Raw genomic sequence first — 24,039 nt, forward strand, 5'->3', positions numbered from 1 at the left:
GCTTGCAGTGAGCTGAGATCCAGCCACTGCACTCCAGCCTGGGCGACAGAGCGAGACTCCGTCTCAAAAAAAAAAAAAAAAAAAAAAAAAAAAAAAACAAAGACAGCAAGTTTATGTGGTTGAGAGTCCCCTTAATATGCTTCAGGATAAAGAGCAAGGGAAAAATAGGTCAGCAGGGGTCAAACTCCTTTAGAAGAATCCATTTAACTCATCATGTCCCCTACTCCCACCACTTCATCTCCCCCAGGGATTTTCCTAGAGCCTCGTTTGACCATTTCTTTAGAAAATGAGAAGACATACCAAATTCCTTCCGAGGGTACTCTGGAGAAGAGTTGCCACTGGAGCTCCCTGGAGAGGGGATAAAACACTTAGAACAAATGGCCTCTTAGGCCCATAGAGCTTCCAAAAGGGGAGGCAGTGCCTGTTACTTCTTTCTGGACCTCCACAGCCCTCAGTGTTTCAGGGGGGGATGAGGTATGCTCTTCAGCATGCATGTGAAAGGAGCCAGGCTCATGATGTAAACACGACCCATCATGGCCCTGGTCGCAGCACTTTACTCTGGTCAAGGACCTACTTCAGATGAGGCAAGGATGAACAAAGGAGAGCAGCAGGTTTTTCTTTCTTTCTTTTTTGTTCACTTCCTCCACCGGGCTTGCCCTGTGCCTGTCTTTAGAGCAAGTGATCTGCCCTGATCAAGTAACCTGCCTTCAGCACCAGAAACCTCTCTGACCTTGTGAGGCTTGTCCCAAACGTGGACCCAATTAAAATGAAGGTACAAATCCCTGGTCAGGCCCGACCTCAGAAAGCACTGTGATGATGCAATCCACCTCACCTGGATTTGGGGCTTCCCAAAGGCCCGGTAGCTCTCATCCTGCAGCAGCAGGAGGGAGTCTGCTGTGTGTGTGGGATGCCAGCCCGCTGTAGTCATTCACTAGAGTGTGTGGGCGTTACTCCTGCTTCTCCAATACCAGCACCCATCTCTTCTCACCGTTAAACTCCTTGGCCACCTGGCTGGTCAGTTTCCCACATAAAACTGCTACTGCAGATCACCAGGAACTCCAGGAACCTTAGTAATGGAACCCAGGTGTCTTCTTCTACGACTCCTTCTTGACCCTGAGCACTCTCTTGTGTTGACCTCAGCATTGCTGCATGTTCCTGGTCTCCCCATGTCCCTAAAAGACTCTTCCTCCTCTCTCTGTTCTCTGGCTCTTCTTTCTCCTTATTCCCTCCACTTTATCTTTCTTTGCTTCCTTCAACTTTTATACTCTCCTTCTTGGCAAACTCCTTTAGTCTTCTGATTTCCTCTAACACTTCCTTGTGAATGGCTTCCACCTGGGTATCTGGGCCCTGACTTCTTCCCTGAACTCAAATCCTGCATCACCCACTGCCTGCTTGCTACCCTCGCCAGAGAGCTGGGCAAGTGGCTGTACTTCAGGATGAAATAGCTGGATTCATCAAGTGGAGTCATCCATCTAGTTCCCTGTTTCAGTTGTTGGCACCACCAAGAACCCAACCTGTGTGTGAAGCCTTCTCCTTACATCTAATCTATTGCCAAACCTGTCAATTCCACTTCAGTGATACCTTCCACCTCTAGCTCCTCACCTCCATCATTATCAACCTGGTCCCAGCCAAAATGTCCCTTCTCTGGATGACTGAGGATTTCTTTTTAACTTGTCACTGTGTTTAGTCTCTTTCTCACCAATTTTTCCAACATATGGCTTCCAGAGTTTCAGTCCTGGGCCTCAAATATGATTGTTTTGCTAAAAACTCTCTGTGGCTTCCCATTGCATATGGAATAAAGTCTAAACCTCTTATCCCAGCACTGAATCTGAGTCCCTCAAACATTTTGCACATAAGTACTGCTGAATTTCCGACTTAAGCCCCAGGCTCTCCTGGCTGTCTTTGCTTATGCTGCTGCTCCCACAGCTTGGACAGCCCCATCTCTCCATCTTTGGGTAATAAACTCTTACTCATCATGAGGACCCAGCTCAGATGTCACCCACTCCATAGAATTTTCCCTGATTTCCTCAGCTTAAAATGATAATCTCCATCTGCTTTACACAATTGTATTTTATCTGTCATCTTAACTTGTCTATTAGACTATAGGTCCTGAAGACAAGATCCATGTCTGATTCATTTAAGCATTCATCAAGCCTTTCTACACAGTGTTAAACACATAGCAGGTGCTGGATAAAATACTAGTTGGAAAAGTAACTAAATGGGTGAATGAATGAATAAATGAGGTAGTGAATGAATGAATGAAGTCTTCAAGTAATGAAAGTCCATAAAAGAAATGAAGGAGGAGTGGGGAGAAAGATGAGGGGCAGACACAGGTGCCCAGGATGTAAATCTTCAAAGAATGAGTGAAGTTGCTTGGGGAAGAGAATGGTTCTCTTGTATGGTTAGTGGGACTGATACCTTCATATGCATGGCGGGTAACGTGAGTTTTCCTTTCAAAGGTTGAGCCTGGGGAGTTGGGCAGAGTGGAGGCAGGTGAGTGAGCCCTCCTGTAACTAGAGGTGGAGGCATGGCCTCGTGTGCTTCCAGCTGTAAGAGGGGAAAAGCATAAGTTTTCAGTGCTTCAGCAGAGAGGTGAACCAAATGGTTACTGTGACCCAACTATATTAACCAAGTACACTCAGGGAGGGGTTTCGGGAGGGCACAGCTGAAAGGGGCCACCTCAGCATTCCCCCAGCTGTTCATAAATGGAAAGGTGGAATTATTGCCTGGGAAAGTCCTTCCTGTGCATGGTTACCATGCATGGAAATGGAAAGGATTTGGCAGCATTTTTCTTGTAGACACTGCTTGGAAGGACTAGAATATAATCCAGCTTGGAAGTGTGCCTCAACAGGTAAGGGCAGGTGTTTCTTTTGGTCAACCTGGCTGTTCTTATGCCTTGGGGCTTCCTTTTTAGTTTTACTTTCAAGTATTTTAAATGGCTTCAGGGGATATCTGGGTGCTTCTTGTTTTTGTTTTGTTTTGCCTTGCTTTGCTTTGTTTTGTTTTAGTTTGAAAGAGTGCTTCACTGGGAACAATGGGCCTGTGTTGGATGCTTGCCCAGTGGAATCTTGCACAGCATGGGATCGCATGTCACCAGCTTCCCTTAGCACAGTAACCCAATCGTTAAGTTTCTTTTGTTGTTGTTAATTCAAATTGTAAACCCTCAGGCGTGCACATCGTTCTCTAAAGAGATGGCTTAAAGAGAGTGATTTAGTGGGGAAATAGCTACCTACCTATGAAGTCTTCTTAATTAATGATAGTTATTTATATTGTGGACTTAATGAAAATGGATCTGATTTTAAGCAAGCTTCAAATGCTGATGATTTATAATTTACACTCCCATTCTCCACCCCTGCCGTCCAATGGCTGTGTGTTATTTAGGTGACTCTTGGGGGCATTTGGAATGGATGACAGGTGATTGTAATTGTCCCTCTTGTGCACTGATTCAAAATCGCGTCTGCCCTGTGTCCTGTGTAGGACTTTCTTGGTGTCTCTCTCTTTGTCACCCATTCTTCCCTGACCCGTTGCACCAGTGGGCACTCACTTGAGTTTATGTAGCCGCTGCTGCCATGAGTCAGGCTTTGTTTCTCCAGCCGGCTCCCTCCGCCAAAAGAGCCTGTTTTGGCATAGCCATTGCTGGTCCCGCCTTCTGCCAGGAACAAAAGCAGGTGACAGTTTCAGAGTGGAGTCAGGCCAGAGGATCCCCTGTCCCCACCATGTGGAAGCCTTCCCTGGTTTTTCACCAGGACCTTCTTAGTTTGGGGTCCCTTTCTCACCTACATTATAAGATGCAAGCTGCCATGCTCCAGTTTCATTGTTTTTTGTTTTGTTTTGTTTTATACAAATATCTAGAGTGAGTATTCCACCTGATTTAAAAGAAAAGTCTCCTGGGTGGAATATAGCCAGTTGCATATTAGGAAATTTTAAATATTAGAAAAGGCTGAGCGATGAAAGCTCCTTGAGTCCAGGACCTGGTTGGGCTTGCTTTTTCTGAGTGCCTGGTCAGCACCCAGGCATGGCAGCGCCTAGAAGTGCTGGAAGGGCGTGTGGCAGCTCTGTGTTGCTGGTGTTCCACCTGGCAGCCCATCACTGCTCCAACTTCACCTGCTGGTAGGTGGGCTCTCCTCATCCCCAGGGAACAAGGCTCCCTGGAGGTGGGGGCAGGGGGTAGGTTTTGGGCTCAGATCAATATTACAGGAGTGATAGGAGCTCCTGGACAAAAAAAGTAGCCTCAACAAGAAGCTTGACTGGTAGCCCCCAATCCCTGCTCAGGATAGATGAGATATCCAATATTTTAGCATATGGAATAGGCAAATCTACAGGGACAGTAGATTGGTGGTTTCTAGGGGCTGAGGAGAGAGGAGGGAGAATAAGGAATGACTGCTAATGGTCACTTCTTTTTGCGGAGCCATGGAAATCTAAAATGGTTCTGTAACCATGGCTGCATAACTTGGTAAATATACTAGCAATTGCTGAATTATACACTTCAAACTGGTGAATTCTGTTGTATAGAAATTGATGTCAATATAGCTGTTAAAAAAGATTTCAAAAATTTTGGAGCTCCCATGGAGAAGGTTAGAAGTGTGGGGCCCTTCAAATGTGACCTACTGAAAAGAAAGCTATTGAGGTAGTTACTTACTTGGTGGTAAGGATGTAAGTCTTGTGGTTACTGTTTCAGTGACAACTAGAAAAAGACAAAGAAAAGGTGAGTTCTTATGTAATGCACTGACACCTCTGGATCTTGGCAAGGTCTAAGCTCTGCCATAGGCTAAGCATATTAAATTAGGTTCAACGTTGATTTTTCTATGCTTGTGCTTTAAGGTATATGATCTGACCCACTGTGCAAAAAGATATGAGCAATAACAATGGGTTTAATATGCTTGGAAAATAAGTTTATATCTCTTTGGAGCCAAAAGAAGTTAGCCACTGTTTGAAACATGAGTAGTTTTGGTATTGATGTCTCTCCTTAGACAATTAGATCCAGTCCAGACCTGGTCTGAGGTTGAAGGAGGACCAGGCCCTCTTGTCTCAAGTCACTCTGTTTCTCTGAATTGCTCCTTCCCCATTGTCTCTCAGTCCAGCTGAGACCAACACCCTGGCTGACTTCACTGTGTACTTCTTCATGAATTTGGAGGTGTTCAAGAATATTATGTTTTGTTCTAAAGTCTTCAGGGCAACCCCTGAAGTTGTGGGAAGGAAGGGGGCTCCTGGTAAGTCACATTTGGGGTTTGGCAAAATCAGTGATCCAGGCGCATCACAGACAAACTTGAAGAACCAGCCCCTTGGCCTCTGAAATTTAATTCCTGTAGTTCTGAGAGATGGTGAATCCATTACTCATGCTCTGACTGTGGCCCTCACTGCTACCTCTGTCTCTGGTGGGTATACAGAAGCCCCTACCTATCTGGGGATTTTGTTCTTTAAAAGCAAGTTTCCAGTGTGCGTGCTTGCATGCATGTATGCATGCATGCATGTGTGTGTGTGTGTGTGGCATGCATGGGCACGTACGTGTGGGGAAGGTGGTGAAAGGAGAAAAGAGTAAAGGAAGATGGTGCAGGATCATTTTGTGCTACTTTCACCTGTGCCGCTGACACCTGCTCCATCCCACACAACTCTTATTCACACTGTCCTTCTTTATACTGCATTTTGCTAATTAGTTTGGTTGTCCTAGCAAGAAAATGCACTTATGGACATGCCAGAAACAGTACTTAATGCATAAAAGGAAATGTTGGCTGGGCGTGGTGGCTCACACCTATAATCCCAGCACTTTGGGAGGCTGAGGTGGGCGGATCACAAGGTCAGGATTTGAGACCAGCCTGGCCAACATAGTGAAACCCTGTCTCTACTAAAAATACAAAAAATTAGCTGGGTGTGGTGGTGAGCACCTGTAATCCTAGCTGCTAGGGAGGCTGAGGCAGGAGAATGGCTTGAACCTGGGAGGTAGAGGTTGCAGTGAGCCAAGATTGCACCATTGCACTCCAGCCTGGGTGACAGAGCAAGACTCCGTCTCAAAAAAAAAAAAAAAAAAAAAAAAGGAAATGTTTTTCTAGAGTACAGTGGCAGCTTGATTTGAAAAATAGTCCTTGAGCTTTCACTAAACCTTAATTGTACAGACCTTTGGTATTCTTTGACACATAAAAATAAATTATTTCCTAACTAAAAGTTTCAAAAGTTTCAAGTCTATGGAGCCAGATTTTTTTTTTTTTTTAATTGGAGATATATGAAAGTCACAGAATAAGTGAAAGAGTTTCCTGACTTAAAGTTGGTAGGAGGAGAGTTTAAATGTCTCTGAATTTATTATTTGGGCAGTTTCACTAAATAAATGTATCTGTTTTCAATTTTCAGTGTAGAGGTCAACTATGATATTAGTTTTATTTCAACTTTGTCTCTGCAATAACTAGGATGTTATTCGTTTAGATTTCTGTTGCCCTGTACCCCTAAATTTGGAAATGATAAAATAAATTATGGTGAATTCATTTAGCATAATGCTATCTCATCATTAAAAATGAGGGTTATAAAAACTATACATGGAAATGACAACCTTCATCATTCAAGAAAAAGCAGGACATCTTTTGACATAAAAATCAACAAGAACTATCTTATGAGAAGGATTAAAGTACATTTAGGAACACATTTAAACATGATACAGTGGTTGTGGTAAAATTATAAAAGAATTACTTATTCTGTTTCCAAATTTTTGTTACTTTTATAATAAAACACATAAATTTAAAAATTCTGATGCTCTTACTTCTTTCAGTGACTTCAGTACCATCTCTGTTTTTCATGGTTACATCCATACCATAGCCACCTGCAGGAAAAATCAGAAACCAGGATAGTCATATTTATCATTGTTTTTCGTAAGTATAGGTCCTCACTGTTGAAGCTGATAACCAAAAACATGATTTCAAGAATTTAAAGCATGATTCTTTCATGTGAGTATTTTTTACAAGATCATTCCCATTTCTTATAACACGTATAATAGAGATTAATTTAATAGTTCCACTTTGGATTCTATTTCTTTATGTTGGGATCTTATTTTTCAGTCTCTAGTTGATCAGCCTGCCCCCTGCTGAGCATCAAGAGGCTTACATAGCAGATTAGGTGTCCTGACCTTTGTTTGACTATAAAATCTCCATTCTTTTCCATGGTAATAAATAGCTGAAGGGGATCTGTCAAGGCACTTAGTGCTATCAACTAATTCATTTTAACATCTCCCATAATGTTCATTGTTCTATATGGAACTCTATGCATATGAGACATTCATGCTTCATTATTTTAGAGTCTGGAGGTAAGAATGGCACTTGATGGATTTAAATCAGGATAAAAATAATTTTATTTGTCGTACTTGTATGGAACTTTACTCTTTCCAAAGTATGAAACATTCACTATAATCAGCTCTTGCATGCTTATCTGCAGACATAAGTATGAAAAACAGTTGAACAAAGCCTGTAAAATCTATAGAAACATGTAGGAAAATACATATTTGTATTTTTTATATACTCCCTTCATTCTTACTCTGCTTCTGAAAAAGAAAACCAGTGCAATCTTGTCCACCGTGTCCCTCAGCATGGATGGTATGAGGCAGGGCTGTTGCCAGAGGGCAGTGAGAATGAAGGCTCAAGTGTTAAACACACAGGAATGCACAGCAAAGGCTCCGTCCCAATTGGGCTCTTCTCTTCTTGCTGTGCTGCCTGGCCCCAGGTTCTGAAAGGACCTGAAATCTGACTTTCCCTGTGATTCTCTCCCTTCCTCTAACTTCCTCTTCCTCCAAAAGTTTATCTTTTGGTTGTAGTTCGAACTGGGTTCTAGAATGCTGAAGCACACTGCTTCTGCCAGGTGCCCCTTGCTTGAAGAGCTCTCCTTCCAGTCTCTGCCTAGTGCCTTCAGGCTCGACTTACCCAGTAGGCAAAGTGGGCACAGTGCCTAGGCCCACAGCACATTTTGGGGCCCACAAAATGTTTACTTTTAACATCAGAAGGAAAAATGAACAGAATCTAATCTGGATTATGTCCTTCTTTATACCAATGCAGTTGTAAAATAGAATTTTAAAAAGTTTTTTGATGGAGGAAGGGGCCTACAAAGGCAAAAGTGTCTAGGGACCATGAAAGTCATACTGTGGCTCTGGGTGACTTCCCTGATGAAAACCAAGACCAAATGAGACCAGGTGATCAACGATCTGGTGGAATAACCAAGATTCGTACACTTAGCTTCAGGGCCTGGTAAATGTGCCAACTTCTTGCTCATTGGTGTTTCTCAAACACAGCTCAAGGCAAGGAATGAGGCATCATGGAAAAAATCCTAGCTGGATCTGAGAAGCCACAGAATGTCTTTATAGGTATGTTTCCTGGAGCTCAGAGGAGGGGCTCCATACACAGTTTAACAAAGGAGTCCAGCCTCATTAAAGGACAAACCTGGCCAGTGAATCTGTCTGCATTCCAGCTATAACCTATATGACTTATGTCATGCAAACCTACGTGCAACTGGACACCTTCTTTGCAATCCTTTGTTTAAGCATTAATTTGATACCTCTGAAACCCTTCTCTGACTTTCTTTTTAAAAAATAGACAATAAGCTGTGGATCAGGAGGCATTTGGGGAGATTAAACCTTTAAATGCACCTGGCAGTCAGTGGGGAGGTGACTAGCTTTCTAGGATGGTACCTGAATTGATATGAAATATTACCATGAAATGAACTGTTTATAACAATCCACAGAAACTTTTACTTCCTACAAGTTATTGCTTATTTTGATCTTTCAGTGAAAGTTGCTGCTGACAGCTATACATTTGGGATTGGCTGGATGGGTTCCACTTGCAGTCATTTAGGAAGATGGATCATGACTCTGTTTGCTAAGAGTACAGTCTCCAGGCAGCAAACTTGGAAAGTTTTGCTTGTTCTTTCTTTATCCAGAAAAATAGCAGGCATTTCTAGGCCCTCCATCTTTTCCCTGAATCCCGATGACAAAGGATTTCTGCAGTAAAAAGCCAAGGGTTCCCCACCTTCCAGATGGTGTGAAGTGATGACCTACTTAGAAATCAGATGCCTTCCTTCACGGCCTGGGAGCTCCTCATTGGAAGGTACTTTGTGGATGTAACCGGCTCTAGGCAGGTACAGGTAGATGCCTGTCTCTCAATCTGAAGCCACCCCAATGTCTGTGTGTCCCACTGCCAATCTGAGGTGTCAGGTAAGTGTTGGGAGACTGATTCTTTTAAACCAAATATAAGAGGAAACTTTCTATAAGTGAGTTATATTAAATGGAGAATGATGGCGTGGCGCACAAGCCTGGACTAGGATCTTCCCATGGGACCTAGAGTATATTCCCAGGACTTCTTTTTTACACACTTTAAGTGCTGATAGTTTTTTAAAAGTGTAACATTAGGAAAAGGAACGTTTCCTGCCCAGGTATGTGCCTGCGCCTGCCTATCCTAGCAGGATTCACCAGTGTGTTCATTTTCCCAAAGCCCTACTTAATGGAAGCACTGTCAAATAACATAATTTTTAACTTCTCAGATAGTTGGGCCACTTCACTAGAACTAAGGATGAGCAGATCATTCAAGCTCTCAATTCCAAAAGTATACTAATTTCCATCCATAGTTCTAAAGGGTTGCTTTGTGGTTATTTTATAGTTAATGTTTTTGTGAAGGTGTAAAAATGATCCCATGTCACTTTTCTAGGCAAGAAGACACAATTTTAAATCATTTTTCTACTTTTATGAGCTTTTTCCTTTCTATTTTATTTAAATGATGTCACATCTACCTAAAACTATTCAGACGATGCTGCTGTCTAACATACACACATACACAAGGACAAACCACTGTTAGTGACAGTGAACCATCACGTTAACTGTTTACCATCATATTTGGGTTTAAATCATCACGTTATCTTATTCTAATGACATATGAAACACTTTGTTCTTGATACAACAAAGATAATGAAGAAGCTAAGTATTTTCCTCTCCATCTTTTGTTTTAGGAATGTTTCTATACTCTGTTAGTGAATTGCAAGTATTTTTATAGCTTCTATTACTCCAATCTTTATACACTTTAAGTTTTAAAACAAAACAACAACAAAATTGCTAAAGTATTAGAAAACCATCCACTGGCTATTGACCTGATAACACAGAAGGGCCCAGCAGTTTGACTCCAGGAAAGCCAATGCCCTGGAGTTGACTGTCTCGGAGGCTTGGCTTTGTCTCTATAACACCCCGGAGATGGGTTTGCTGCTTGCTACAGTTGGCATCCTGGATTGTCATGACTGGGGGCAGGTGGGATAGGGCACCAGCTTTGTGATTATGCTGGTTTGTTTACAGTTGTGTCCTGCTACTGTTAATAATGGCAAATGAAACAAACAATGTAAACACAGACTTCTTTTTGTTTTTCATAATCTGAGAAGGTAGTTAGTTCTTAGTTCTGGTCAGTTTCACCAATCTAAGGAGTTTTTTCCTGTTCTTTTTTTTTTCTTTTTTGAGACAGAGTCTTGCTCTGTCGCCCAGGCGGGAGTGCAGTGGCGCAACCTTGGCCCACCGCAGCCTCCGCCTACTGGGTTCAAGCAATTCTCCTGCCTCAGCCTCCCAAGTAGCTGGGGTTACAGGCACGCACTGCCACGCCCAGCTAATTTTTGCATTTTTCGTAAAGATGGGGTTTCACCATATTGGCCAGGCTGGTCTCGAACTCCTGACCTCTGGTGATCCACCCACCTCGGCCTCCCAAAGTTCCTATTCTTTTTTAAGACAGAATCTGGCTCTGTTGCCCAGGCCAGAGTGCAATGGTGCCATCACGGCTCACTGCAGCCTTAATCTCCTGGGCTTAGGTGATCCTCCCGCCTCAGCCTCCTGAGTAGCTGGGACTATGAGTGTGCACCACCATGCTTGGCTAATTTTGTATTTTTTGTAGAGTTGGGGTTTTGCCATATTATCCAGGCTGGTAAGTTTCTCTGCAAGCTTGAAGCAGAGCTGTTCATTTTAATTTTTCCTGTGTAATCTCTGATCAAACTCATGTGGATGTTTTGCAGGGCCTAAGAGTAAAGCAGGACCCCTCTGATTCTCTGGAGTACGTCTGTGTGGGGATAGACATCTGCCTTAGGTTAGCTCTGACAGATCTGTGCCTTAGCTCTAAGAGAGAACATATGGAGGTAAGAAGAAACTATTCTGCTTTTCAAATGAATACCTTTTAAAAATCTCACTACGTTTCACAAGTCCACTATTAGACTACTGATTAATTGCTTCTCAAAAAAAGGAATGTGCCAGAGGTTTTGCCTCCACTTCAAAAAGTAAAGTGATAATTTGTCAGTTACCAGTTAACGTCATCCACTTAGGTATCTAAACTGGTAATTCTCATCTCAAAGTGAATTTTTTTTGGCAGGGGGAAACCCAAGTTGACTTGTAAGAGTATATATATGGGAAACAGTTTTCTTCCTTTTTTTTTCTTCTTCTAAGTTTGATCCTGGAAAATTCCTGAATTAATTAGATCATTTCAAAGATCACACTTTTCTTTAGATTAGAGGTAATTTTACAGCATGGTAAACAGCAATGTTTACCATGTATGGCTTAATCAGAGAGGCCCAGTCAGCACAGGGTTGTTTCTAGAAGGCCCCTTACCTATACTTTAACTTCACCTCTGAGTTGTTCTCTTTGTCCAGTGGAGAGAGAGAGAGGGAAGAGGAGAGCAAGATAGCGAGAGGGGAAACTGAGATTGGAAGAGAAGGAATTATAAGGCCGTATCATATTCTAAATAAAACAACACAAGTCATTTTACAATGCTGAAAACAATACAGAAAGATCTTGCCTCTAGACCCTGCTATATTTTAACCAGCCTTCTCTTTTTCCCCACTTATTTCCTTTGAAAGACCTACCCTAAGCAGAATGCATACAACTAAAGTCATCTTTTATAACCAATTAATCACTTTAACCAGAATGCTAGAAACTGCAGAACTTCATCTTCTTTTCTCCAATAAACACTTACTTTCTAAACAGCAAACCTTACATCAAAGTCTCAGAGAAAGGCAGAAAGGTCAGTCTTCCTGTTTACTTACCTGGTTTGAGGTTTTGAAGGAATTGGAAACAACTTTGAATAAATCCCCCTCTCTCTTTCTTCCCCTGATGTTTTCTTCCAGAAATTTGCAGTGCTCACTTTTTTTTTATCCAGACCCAGCCAAGGTGTGTTAAAGCTGAGTGATCTTTCAAAAATGTTCACTTCTCTTTCTCTCCACCTTGTTTCTTTCAACTCTTTGCTTCCAAACAAGTCCTGACAAAGGTGTGTCGTGGTTTACAGCGTTACTCCACCCTTCCAATTATCTGACACTTGCTGGATTTAAAAAAAAAAAAAATCTGCCTGCAGGAATCAAACTTTACTGGAGGCAGAAAGCTTCTCCTTCCAGAATTCCAGATTAACTGTTTATAGGCCCATGGGGAAAAGGAAACAAAAGACCAGCATAAAGGAAATGCTTTTTTATTGCCTACCTTCTATGGCTAGAGAACTGCCACAACTTTGTGGCAGTACCCTTTCTCAGTGCCATGGGTACTGGAATCCCACTGCATGATTCAGGAGTGGTCTAGGCACATGGATGGCCTGTGGTCATAGTGCCCGAGCCCTAGAGAAACTGAAGTTGGCAGGATTTATATTCAAGATCTCTTTCCCCTATAAATGTCTTTGTCCTCTCTCCACTCTTGTGACTCAAGGCAGGTCAAGCCCATCTGGAGAAAATAGTTGGTGAACTAATTCATAATATGCTAATGACTGAATGTACTGGGCAATTGGTGGGGTAGGGGTTCATTTTACAAAAGAGGCAACCAGATATAGTGATGCTGACCTAAAAGAGTGACATGTTAGTGATGGAATTTTAGGCATTTAGCCATCTAATAATGGAGAGAGGTGCTGTTGGGGAGTGATAAGGACCTTCCTGTCCTTCAAATCAGGTGACCACATAGTCTCCATACACCTAAAGACATGTGTGGGCTTCCAGATGTCCTGCAACTCCAAGTACATCCTGGGGACCTTTAGATTTCCCTAGATGGTCTACTTGCATCAATCAGGATAATTTTTGTGAATACCTGGATAGCATCTGGCATTCCAGGGGGCCCAAAGACTAGCTTGAGACCCTTGGTGTTGGTAAAATGGGAAGTCTGACCCTGGAACTCACTCAGGCAGTCCTTTGAGGCCATAGCACATTCCTGGCACCCAGCATCACAATGGGATCCCCAGTTCTGAGGCATTATCCTAAGATACTGGAAGGGAGCAGTGGGGCCCCTACGGCATAGCACTGACGTACGACTGCACCTTGCTATTGTGGGCACTGCATCCCATGGAAGGGTAGCAGACCACGGCAACACCTGCGGGGCTCTTGCTCCTAAGCTGCCCATATTCCACACTGGAGTATGCATTTCAGAACCCTTTCAATGATGCAGAATTTGACACTGCTTTCCCCAAATAAATACTCAACATGTCTTCCATCAGTCCTATAGGAGAAGAACACTGAAGGACCCAGAACACACAAAGCTTTCAGCATAAAATAGACATGACCCTGCATCATTTATTCCTTTATTCATGAATTCAAGAATTAAACAAAAAGATATTGGCTCCTGCTTGGAGCCAGGCATTAAACTATGTGCTAAGAGTTTGGTGGTGAAATATGGACATATTTCCTGTGCTTATGGAGTTCACAGTCTAATGGAAGAAGACAGGCCTTACATAATATATTAGTCGGTGAGGGTTCCCGTAACAAAATACCACGAACTGAGTGGCTTAAGCAACACAAATTTATTTTTTCACAGTTCTGTGGGCTGGAAGTTGAAGATCAATGTGTCAGGAGGTTTGATTTCTCCTGAGACCCCCTCTCCTTGGCTTGCAGATGGCCGCCTTCTTGCAGTGTCCTCACATGGCCTTTCTCTGTGCATGCACATCCCTGGTGTCTCTCTCTGTGTGTCCTAATCTCCTCTTCTTATAAGGACATAGTCAGATCGAATTAGAGTCCACCCTGATGGGCTCCTTTTTACTTAAATTTAACTACTTCTTTAAAAACCCTATCTTCAAATAAACTCACTGAGACACTAGTGATTAGGGCTTCACATATGAATTTCAGAGGGACGCAATTCAGTCTATAACAGTTATGTACAATATATAATTGCAGATTGTATATATATATATTATAAGAGCAACTGCAAGAATGTGATAACTATTATAAAGAAAGTGTACCGACTTGAGGCCAGGAGTTCAAGACCAGCCTGGGCAGCATAGCAAGACCCTGTCTCTACTGAAAAAAAAAATAGCTGGGTATGATGGCATATACCTGCAGTCCCAGTTACTCAGGTGGTTGAGGCAGGAGAATCACAAGAGCCTAGCTGTTCAAGGTTACAGTGAGCTATGATGGCGCCAATGCACTCTAGCCTGGGTGACAGAGCAAGATCAGAAAGAAAGAGTACTGGGTACTATGAGAGCATAAGAAGAGACATAATCTTGGAGAGGAGTGTTAGGGAAAGTCGTGCTACATAAGTGATAGGTGAAGGTTGAAAAGAGATCAACACAAGTGAAGGGCAGGTTGGAGAGTGTTCTAATATCTAGATGGGGCAATAGTCTCTGAGAAGTCTCTCAAGTGGAAGCTGCATGGTGAGATGGGGGAACAGTGATGAGGCCAATTTGCTCAAAAGCATCAAGTGAAGGGAGGCAGGCAGTGAGCGAGAGGCTGGCAAGGGAGGCAGGACTAGATCACACAGGGCCTCACAGGCTGTGGAGGGACGTGTTTTGGGTTATGTGACAAATGTTCTTAAGTTGACATTAAGGAGCAACTCGCTACGGGCACTGTGTGGGTGTTCGGATTATTGATCCCAGGAAAGAAGAGCAACTGCAACTAATGCTTTCTAGAACTACTGTGAGCCAGATATTTTACATCCATTCTCTAACACAATCCCCACAATGACTCCGAGAGGTATGTACCATTATTATCTTCATTTTATAGCTGAGAAAAGTGAAGTTTGACTGAGTAACAGGCTAAAGGTCTTCCATCTCGTAAGTGGCAGAGTCTAATAGATTCCACTTGACTCTTGAACCTTCATTTCCTGCCTTGTGTATTATTAAAATTTAAGTCTGCTCATAACTGTGAACTGAAAGAAAATAGGCAATATTAGAACAGATCAGGCTGAGAGCAAATTATAACTAAAAAAAAAAAAAACCCAAAACCATCTGAACAGTGAGGATGTTTTCAGTTAACAGCAGTATGGTATTGGAATAGTTTATTGATAGTTTTAGACAGAAATCTGTTTATAGAACTCAGCAACCACAGACCAATCAATTATTCAACTATAACAACTATATAAAACCAAACACACAAGCCAGGCATTGTGGCTTATACCTATAATCCCAGCACTCTGGGACGCCAAGGCAGGAGGATCTCTTGAGGCCAGGAGTCTAAGAGTAGCCTGGGCAATATAGTGAGATCCCATCTCTATAAAATAAAAATAAATTAAAAAATGAAATAAAACTAACATGCTAAGCAACCATCAGAATCAGCATGGATGGTATTTTCCTTCCCTTGGGTTCCTATAAAAATATTGGTATTCTCCAGGTACAATAAAACAATCAGATCTATAACAGATAACCCCTGAAGTTAATCAGTCAAGGATCCTCTAAGCTAACTCAACAGCTGATAAGATTGCACATCTGTGTGTGCACGTGCCGGTTCTCACATATTCAGATGTGCATATGTGAGTAGTGTTTACAGAGTCCTATATTAGGCACTTTGGGGGAGAAGAAAAAAGAATTCAAGTACTCACATTCTAGTTATTCAGTGTTCATAGTTTATTGTACTTGGCAAATCTGTGAGTAAGACATGGTACATGGAGTGAAAGAAACTTCATTTAACATTTCTATATTAAGTTCCTACCATATGCCTGGTAGTAAGGGAGTTGTTTTTAAAATGTTTTTAAATTAACCAGAAAACAACAAAATTCTTGCCAAAATGAAGAAGCAAAGGGTCAACTTTAGGAAATAGAAGTGACTAAGACACCGGAAAGGTGTTTTTTGCTCTCTGACTGTGTTTGGAGCTGCGTTAATGAGTCACAGTAATCCATTTTTGATGGACTAGAAAGGAAAGTACCTTAAAAGGCAACCTGGAAAAATAGTTATACTTCCAAAATTATCGACTGACTTTTAAATACGCTGGGGAGAAAGAGTGTCTTTTCATGTGTGGCCCAGATTGGCACCAAGTGACCAGATGCATCACTCTCTGAGCAACATGAGTACAGGCAGACTCTGCTTTATGTGGCTGATGTGTTTCTGAAAAGGGATTTGTTTTTGGTGACCAGACTGAGTGCTTTTGCCAAGTGACTATTCCCTACCTTATGGAATGTTTGTAGACGCATATTTTCTTTATGTGTTTGGTTTAAAGGGGTGTACCAATAGGTGGATTTCTACCTATTCTATGATTCTTCTCTCATAAAAACAGTATCACATGATAGTGCCATGATGTGTTTATGATACTTTCACCAGGTATCCTATAGCTTTGGGACACATTTTGCCCTCCATTCTCAAGAGATAATAAGAAATAAAGTTCTCTGAGAAGGAGGTGAGAGAAAACAATTTTATATTTTCTGAGGTAATTCCAGTATCTACAATTGCTGATTCAGCTCTTTTGTTGGACAGTAAATCCACTGATTTTTTTTAAAAAACCTAATTCTTACATATTAAATAAAAATAATACAACAATTATTTGTTACAGTTTTCTACTACTGTTCGAAGACTGGAAGACCATCTTCCTGTTTGGCTTCTTTGCTTAGCATGTGCTACTAGATAAGACTTCTCTATACACAATTATGACAATATCATATGTCATGGTGTGTGGAATTATTTGGCTTTTGGAAGGACATAGCTGAGTAGTACCAACTCCTGCCCTTCCCATGTGGGCTTGTTGAATTATCGCCAGTTGTGTTCCTTGCTGCCTTGATTATAATAACAAAGCACCCTGGTTTCCTTTTCTTCCATTCCCAACTTCAGATCTATTCATTCATTTTTCCATTCAAAACTCATATTTGTTGAGTGAGTGGGCTACCACCTATGGAGTGTCTATCATGAGCAAGGCATGAGGTGTATAAATACAATTGAGGGTGAAATATAAAACCTGCCTTCCAGTAATTTACAACATAAAAAGAAAAAATATATGAACACAGTCACCACATATACCAATAATTACAACATACGGAAGAATATAAACCACAAGAGAACAGTTAAGGACTATGAAAATCCACTCTCAGCTGTGAACATCAGTCAAAGCTTCACAAAAGAGGAGTCATTTGAGCTGGGCCTTAAAGGATCGGGGGTGGTGAGAAGTCAAGGCTGAAGAAGATATTTCAAGCACAGAGTCCAGCACGAGAGGCACAGATGCAGGACAGAGGAAGGCTTGGGTGGAGAGTGGCGGAGTATAGTGTGAGAAAGGAGAGAAGGAGGAGAGGTGGGAAGGGTAGGATGCACCTACTCTTCAGAGAGAGTCTGAAGTGCCAGTCTGCAGCATGTCGGTGTCATTCTGAGGGTGAGGGGGAGTTGCCGAAGGTTCAGCTGGGCTGAACAAAGATAAATTCGGTGATAGTGTAGACAGTGGAGTAGAACAGAAAGAGGCAAGATAGACTGATGGGGATGCTCTGGCAGTAGTTTAGTGAAGAGCCTGAGCTTTAGCAAGGCAAAGGTGAAAAAGAAAAAGGAACTGAGCAGCGCAAGATCAGCCAGGTTGGACAGAGACAATGATATTTAGTGGTTGCTGTTAAGATGAGGGAGACTGCAGGGCCTAGGATGATGCTGAGATTTTTCCAAGCCAACCACTAACTACAGCACTTCCCTCCCCTTCTCTGCCAAGTTACCTTTCTCAAAAGTCCCATGTTAGAGATTACTTTCTGGTGGAGGATATAAAAACAATAACAACAACAAAAAGTGTATTCCCTTTGGTTTGCACTCTTCCCTGCTCCCATTTTGTCCTGTGTTCACCAGCTAACATTATCAATGGGAGATGCGTTAAAAAAAAGAAAAAAAAAAAAAAGATTCCGTTCTCTGGACTTGAAGAACTTAGACATTAAGAATATAGGATTATATTAGAATATATCACCTATAGATGATGCATTTAATTAAAGCAACCATAGGTTATTTCTAACACATGGCCTACTAAATTATTTCTAACTTATTTCAAGTAATTGAACAATTATAAATTAGCTTTATCAAAAGACAAAAATGAGCCAAAGAAAAATCTGTGCAGTGTTAGCCTTAGCACTTGCTCCCCTTTTGCTAGAGTTTGAATGTGTCCCCCAAAGTTCATGTGTTGGAAACTTAATCCTCAATGCAACAATGTTAAGGGGTGGGACCTTTAAGAGGTGATTAGGTCATGACTCTACCCTCATTAATAGATTAATGGCATTATCTCAAGAGTAGATTTGTTATCTCTGGAGTTGGTTCCTTATAAAAGGATGAGTTTAACCCCCTTCTCTCTCTCTCTCACCCATATGAGGCCTTCTGTTATGTTATGACATAACAAGAAGGCCCTCACCAGATGCCAGCCCCTCAATCTTGGACTTCCCAGCCTCCAGAATTGTGAGAAATATTTTTTAAAATAAATTACTCTTTGGTATTCTGTTATAGCAGCACAAATCAGACTAGGACACCCTTTATAATCAGAGAAAAATATCCTTTTGATTCCAAAAGATTAGCAGAAGAAATGAAAATCCTCCCATCAGGATGGGAAGTGACTTCTAGTTTTATGCTTGGCAGTGTTTACCTACCCACCCTGGTAGAGTTAAGCCTCTCTAAGAACTGGGGCAAGCCAAGTCATCTGCACTTTATTTGCTCAGAAATGACATGGGAGGGATGTCAGGAGCAGCAAGAAGAGGAAGAGTTTAATACTGCTCACAGAAAAAGATAGGCTCTCAAAATCTGATTATTTTATATAAATAGACCAGTTATTTGAAATTTGTGTTAGGCTTGATCCCTATTGGGGGGACAACAAAAAAATTCAACAAAACAGCTGGAAGCCACCTGATAGATGGATTTGCCAGAGTGCTGAAAAGTCTGCATAAGGATGAGCATTCTCTTATGCTGCAGGCCATGATTCAGGAGATGGGCTTAGTTTTCACAAAACATGTCTACACAGGACTATCTTCATTAATATAAAGACCGCACCCTATTACCTGGCTTGTGGTTGCCACTATTTTCCTCAAGGATATATCTGTAGTACATGAACTCATGCTGAGAATCAGGTCTCATTGCCTGACATACTCACTGACTTAACATTCTACTGATTATAACAGTCATCTAAAAGTTTTTGAACTGTCATTATGCCACTGGTTTCTAATATGTGTTTTTGAGGACCCTGGTGTCAGCAATTTGCCAGAATCAGATGCAAATCAGAGAACTCACATTCCAGTAAAATTCACTTTTTAGTGGTCTAGGAGCTTTGACAAATGCATATAGTCATGTAACCACCACCATATTTAAGATATAGAACAGTCCCATTGCATCGTAAAATTCCTTTATGCTTCATTGTGGTCCACTCCCATTTCCAGCCTCTGGCAGCTATCTCTATAGTTTTACCTTTCCAAAATGTCATATAAGTGGAATCATACAATATGTAACCTTTTGAATCTGGCTTTTTTGATCTAGCATTGAGATTTATTTATGTTGTTGTAAGCATAATAATTTACCTCTTTTTATTACTGAGTAATATTCCATTGTATGGAACTATAATTTTTTTATACATTTATATGTTTATAGACATCTGGATTATTTCCCATTTTGTCAATTATGAATAAAGTTGTTATAAACATTCATGTACGTATTTTATACGAACATAAGTTTTCATTTCTCTTGGGTAAATGCCTAGGAGTAAAACGCTTGCCTGAGTAAATGTATGTTTAACTTTATAAGAAACTGGCAGTTTACCAAAGTTTTATACCATTTTGCATCCCTACTAGCAGTGTATAAGAGTTCTAGGTGTTCCACATCCTTGTCAGCTTTTGGCATTATCCATTTGTTTCATTTTAGCAATTCTAATAAGTGTGGAGTGATATTTTATTGTGGTTTTCATTGGCATTTTTCTAGTGACTAATGATGTTGGTCATCTTTTCACATGCTTATTTGCCATTCATGTATCTTTTTTGGTAGTATCTGTTCAAATCTTTGCCAATTTTAAAACTGAGTTGTTTTCCTACTGAATTTTGATAGTTCTTTATATATTCTGGATACAAGTCCTTTATCAGATAGGTGTTTTTGCAAATATTTTATCCCAGTCTACAGCTAGATGACTGTTTTCTTAACAAGGTCTTTTAGAGAGGAAGTCCAATATTTGTCATTTTTTTTCCTACTATGAATCATATTATTGATGTCATGTCTAAGGAATCTTTGCCTAACCTGCATTCACAGGATTTTCTTTTCCTTTTTTTTTTTTGAGATGGAGTCTCGCTCTGTCGCCCAAGCTGGAGTGCAGTGGCGCGATCTCAGCTCACTGCAACCTTCCTCTTCCAGAGGTTCAAGCAATTCTCTTGCCTCAGCCTCCCGAGTAGCTGGGACTACAGGCGCGCACCACCATGACTGGCTAATTTTTTATATTTTAGTAGAGATGGGGTTTCACCATGTTGACCAGGCTGGTCTCAAACTCGTGAGCCCTGGCAATCCACATGCCTTGGGGTCCCAAAGTGTAAGTATTACAGGCGTGAGCCACCCTTCCCGGCCAAGGATTTTTTAATATTTTTTTCTAGAAATTTTAATATTTTCAGCTTTACATTTATGCCTATGGACATTTTTGAGCTAATTTGTATATAAAGTGCAAAGCGTGGACCAAGGTTCATTTCTAAAAATTTAAAAATTTTTTTTAGAAAATGAGATCTTCCTATGTTGCCCAGGTTGGGCTCAAACTCCTGGGCTCAAGTGACCCTCTGTCCTCAGTCTCTCAAGCAGCTGGGAGTAGAGGCATATGCCACTGTACCTGGCTCAAGGTTCATTTTTAAATATAAGACTATCTGTTAGTTCTAAAACCATGTATTTAAAAGATTATCCTTTCTCCATTGAATTATCCTTCCAAATTTGTCAAAAATCAACTACTCACATAAGTAAGGATTGATTAAAATTGATTTATCAACTACTCACGTAAGTAAGAATTTATTCTTACCTCTGTTATGCTCCATTGATCTGTGTGTTTACCTGTCACCAATACCATACTGCCTTAATTGCTGTAACAATATAATAAGTCTTGAAATCAGAAAGTACAGACCCTATGAATGTTTTCCATTGCATAATGGTGTACATTCTGGACTCTGAATTGAGAAAGTGTAAATCGTTCAACTTTGGGGTTTTGGCTATTCTATTTCCTTCGTTTTTTCATATTAATTTGAGTTCTCCAGAAAATCTTACTTGTAAATATATTGGGATTGCATTGAATTATAGTTCTATTTAGGAAACAAATGGCATCTTAACCACAGTAATTCTTTTAATCCACAAACATGGCATATTTTTCCATTTACCTATATTGTTTTGACTTCTTTTATTAGTGTTATAGTTTTCAGCAAACAGAATTTACACATATTTTGTTATGTTTGTACCAAAGTACTTAATATTTTATGGTGCTATTTAAAATGCTTTTTTTTAAAAAAAATCTTATTTTCTAATTTTTTGTCAATGATATATAGAAGTACAGTTAGTTTTTGGCCGGGTGCGGTGGCTCACGCCTGTAATCCCAGCACTTTAGAAGGCTGAGGCAGGTGGATCACCAGGTCAGGAGATCGAGACCATTCTGGCTAACACGGTGAAGCCCTGTCTCTACTAAAAATACAAAAAAAATTAGCCCAGTATGGTGGTGGGTGCCTGTAGTCCCAGCTACTTGGGAGGCTGAGGCAGGAGAATGGCGTAAACCCGGGAGGCAGAGCTTGCAGTGAGCTGAGATCCCACCACTGCACTCCAGCCTGGGCAACAGAGCAAGACTCCCTCTCAAAAAAAAAAAAAAAAAAGAAAGTACAATTAGTTTTTATATATTGACTTTGTAATATTGCTAAACAATGGTTCTAGTACAATTTTGGATATTCTTTGAAGTTTCTTACATAGACAGTCATGTCATCTGTGAATAGTTCTATTTCTTATTTTCTAATAAAGAAATACCCTTTATTTATTTTTTGCACACTGGCTAGAATCTCCAATGCAATGTTGAATAGAGTAGTAAGAGAGGACATCTTTGATTTATTCCCATCTGGGAAGAGAAGCACTTAGTGTTTCACCATTAAGTATCATGGTAGCTATAGGATTTTTGTAGATCCCCACTATTAGGTTGAGAAAACTTCCTTCATTACTAGTTTCTTGAGAGTTTGGTTTCTTAAAATCATGAATGCATGTTGATTGTCAAATGCTTTTTCTGCATCTATTAAAATAATTACGTTATTTGTCTTCTTTGGTCTGTTGATATGGTGGTTACATTGATTTAAAATTTTCTTTTCTTTTTGTTTCTTTTTAACTATTTACTACTACATCTCACAGAGCTTACAGATTGGCATATTCTTTTTTTATTATTATTTTTTATTTTTTTTGGCTGGACACAGTGGCTCACACCTGTAATCCTAGCACTTTGCAAGGCCAAGGCAGGAAGATCACTTAATGCCAGGTGTTCAAGACCAGCCCAGGCAATGTAAGCAAGACCATGACTCTACAGATAAATTTAAAAATTAACTGGGCATGGTGGTGCACACCTGTAGTCCCAGCTACTCAGGAGGCAATGGTGGGATGATCACTTGAGCCCAGTTCAGGCTGCAGTGAGTGGTGACCATGCCACTGCACTCCAGTCTGGGTGACAGAGTAAGACTCAGTCTCAAAAATTTTTTTAAAAAGATTTACCATCTTTACTACTTTTAAGTGTACATTTCAGTGATAATAAATACATTTATATCTTTTTTTTTACCTTTATACCCCCTCCCTCAACAGAATTTGGTTCTTTTTCATAATTTCTCTTTGTTGATATTTTCTGTTTGGTGAGTCATTGTACTCATACTTTCTTTTAGTTATTTAGATACGGTTTCTTTTACCTCTTTGAATATATTAAAATAGCTGATTTAAAGTTTGTGTCTAATAAATCTAATGTCTGGACTTTTTCAAAGACAGTTTCTATTAATTGATTTTTAAAACTTTATGTGGGTTATAATTTCTTGTTTCTTTGCATATCTCATAATTATTTTGCTTTTGAAAACTCAACATTTCAAATAATATAATATGGCAACTCTGAAACCAGACTCTCCTCCCTCTGCAGATTTTGTTGTTTTTATTGTTTGCTACTTTTTCTTATATTTTGGCTGTGATTTTCCTGGACTAATTCTGTAAAGTCTGTATTCTTTGTTACATGTGGCCACTAAAGTCTTTGCCCAGTTAGCTCAGGGGTCAGCTAATAATTGGACAGAGATTTCCTTAAATGCCCTGAACCAATAAGTCTCTGAATCTTTGCCAAGGGATTCTGTGTGCATGCAGGGGCACACATTTAAGATTCAGCCAGCCAGTTGACAGCTCTGCCTTAGCCTTTACTTTCTGCTTTCACAGAGCCTCAAAGTCATCCATAGGGCCTTCTTAGGTCTTTCCTGAGCATGCACACAGCCCTAAATATGTACACATGTCTATGCATGTACATGGTCTTCTAGATTCCCAGAAATATGTTAGAACTTTTAAAAGCCACTATGGATATCTTATCCCGAGTTTTTCCTTTTAAGCTTTTTGGTTAGCCTCTTATCTCCCTCAACTGTTATCCATTTCCTTGGGTAGCCACAATGTTAGACAATTGCATTGAATTGTTTTTGACAAATGCCCCACAGAAAAGGCTTTTCACACTGAATGAGCTCTGAGACAGGTCAAATAAAGACAATCTTGTAAGTGGAATCTTCCAAAGAACCACCAGAAGGGTCAAATAGTGACAATGCTCTGTGAATACAGCTTTGAAGGAACTCTGACTTCATTCTGTCCATTCCAGTGGCTGCCAGCCTCCAGCTTCTCACCATGATCAAAGATACCACAGAGTTGGGAGGGGATGGAATAGGGCAAGTTAAAACGCCACAAAGCT

The 24,039-nt window shown here is 40.7% G+C and overlaps 1 protein-coding gene across 1 annotated transcript in view; it reads right to left on the bottom strand.

Annotated features, from left to right (window-relative positions):
* The window catches only part of COL17A1 (collagen, type XVII, alpha 1), a 63,132-nt gene extending 50,874 nt beyond the window's left edge, over positions 1-12,258 (bottom strand). Inside the window, exons 1-6 of the mRNA XM_011977538.1 lie at positions 12,025-12,258; positions 6,746-6,805; positions 4,640-4,684; positions 3,545-3,649; positions 2,419-2,547; positions 301-348 (exon numbers count right to left, since the gene is read on the bottom strand). Of these exons, the coding sequence (XP_011832928.1) occupies positions 301-348; positions 2,419-2,547; positions 3,545-3,649; positions 4,640-4,684; positions 6,746-6,794 (376 nt within the window). The 5' untranslated portion in view covers positions 6,795-6,805; positions 12,025-12,258. The remainder of the gene's footprint in view (positions 1-300; positions 349-2,418; positions 2,548-3,544; positions 3,650-4,639; positions 4,685-6,745; positions 6,806-12,024) is intronic.
* Positions 12,259-24,039: the final 11,781 nt, after the last annotated feature.

Source organism: Mandrillus leucophaeus, unplaced genomic scaffold (assembly GCF_000951045.1).
Source record: "Mandrillus leucophaeus isolate KB7577 unplaced genomic scaffold, Mleu.le_1.0 Scaffold18, whole genome shotgun sequence".
Taxonomy (NCBI): Eukaryota; Metazoa; Chordata; class Mammalia; order Primates; family Cercopithecidae; genus Mandrillus; species Mandrillus leucophaeus.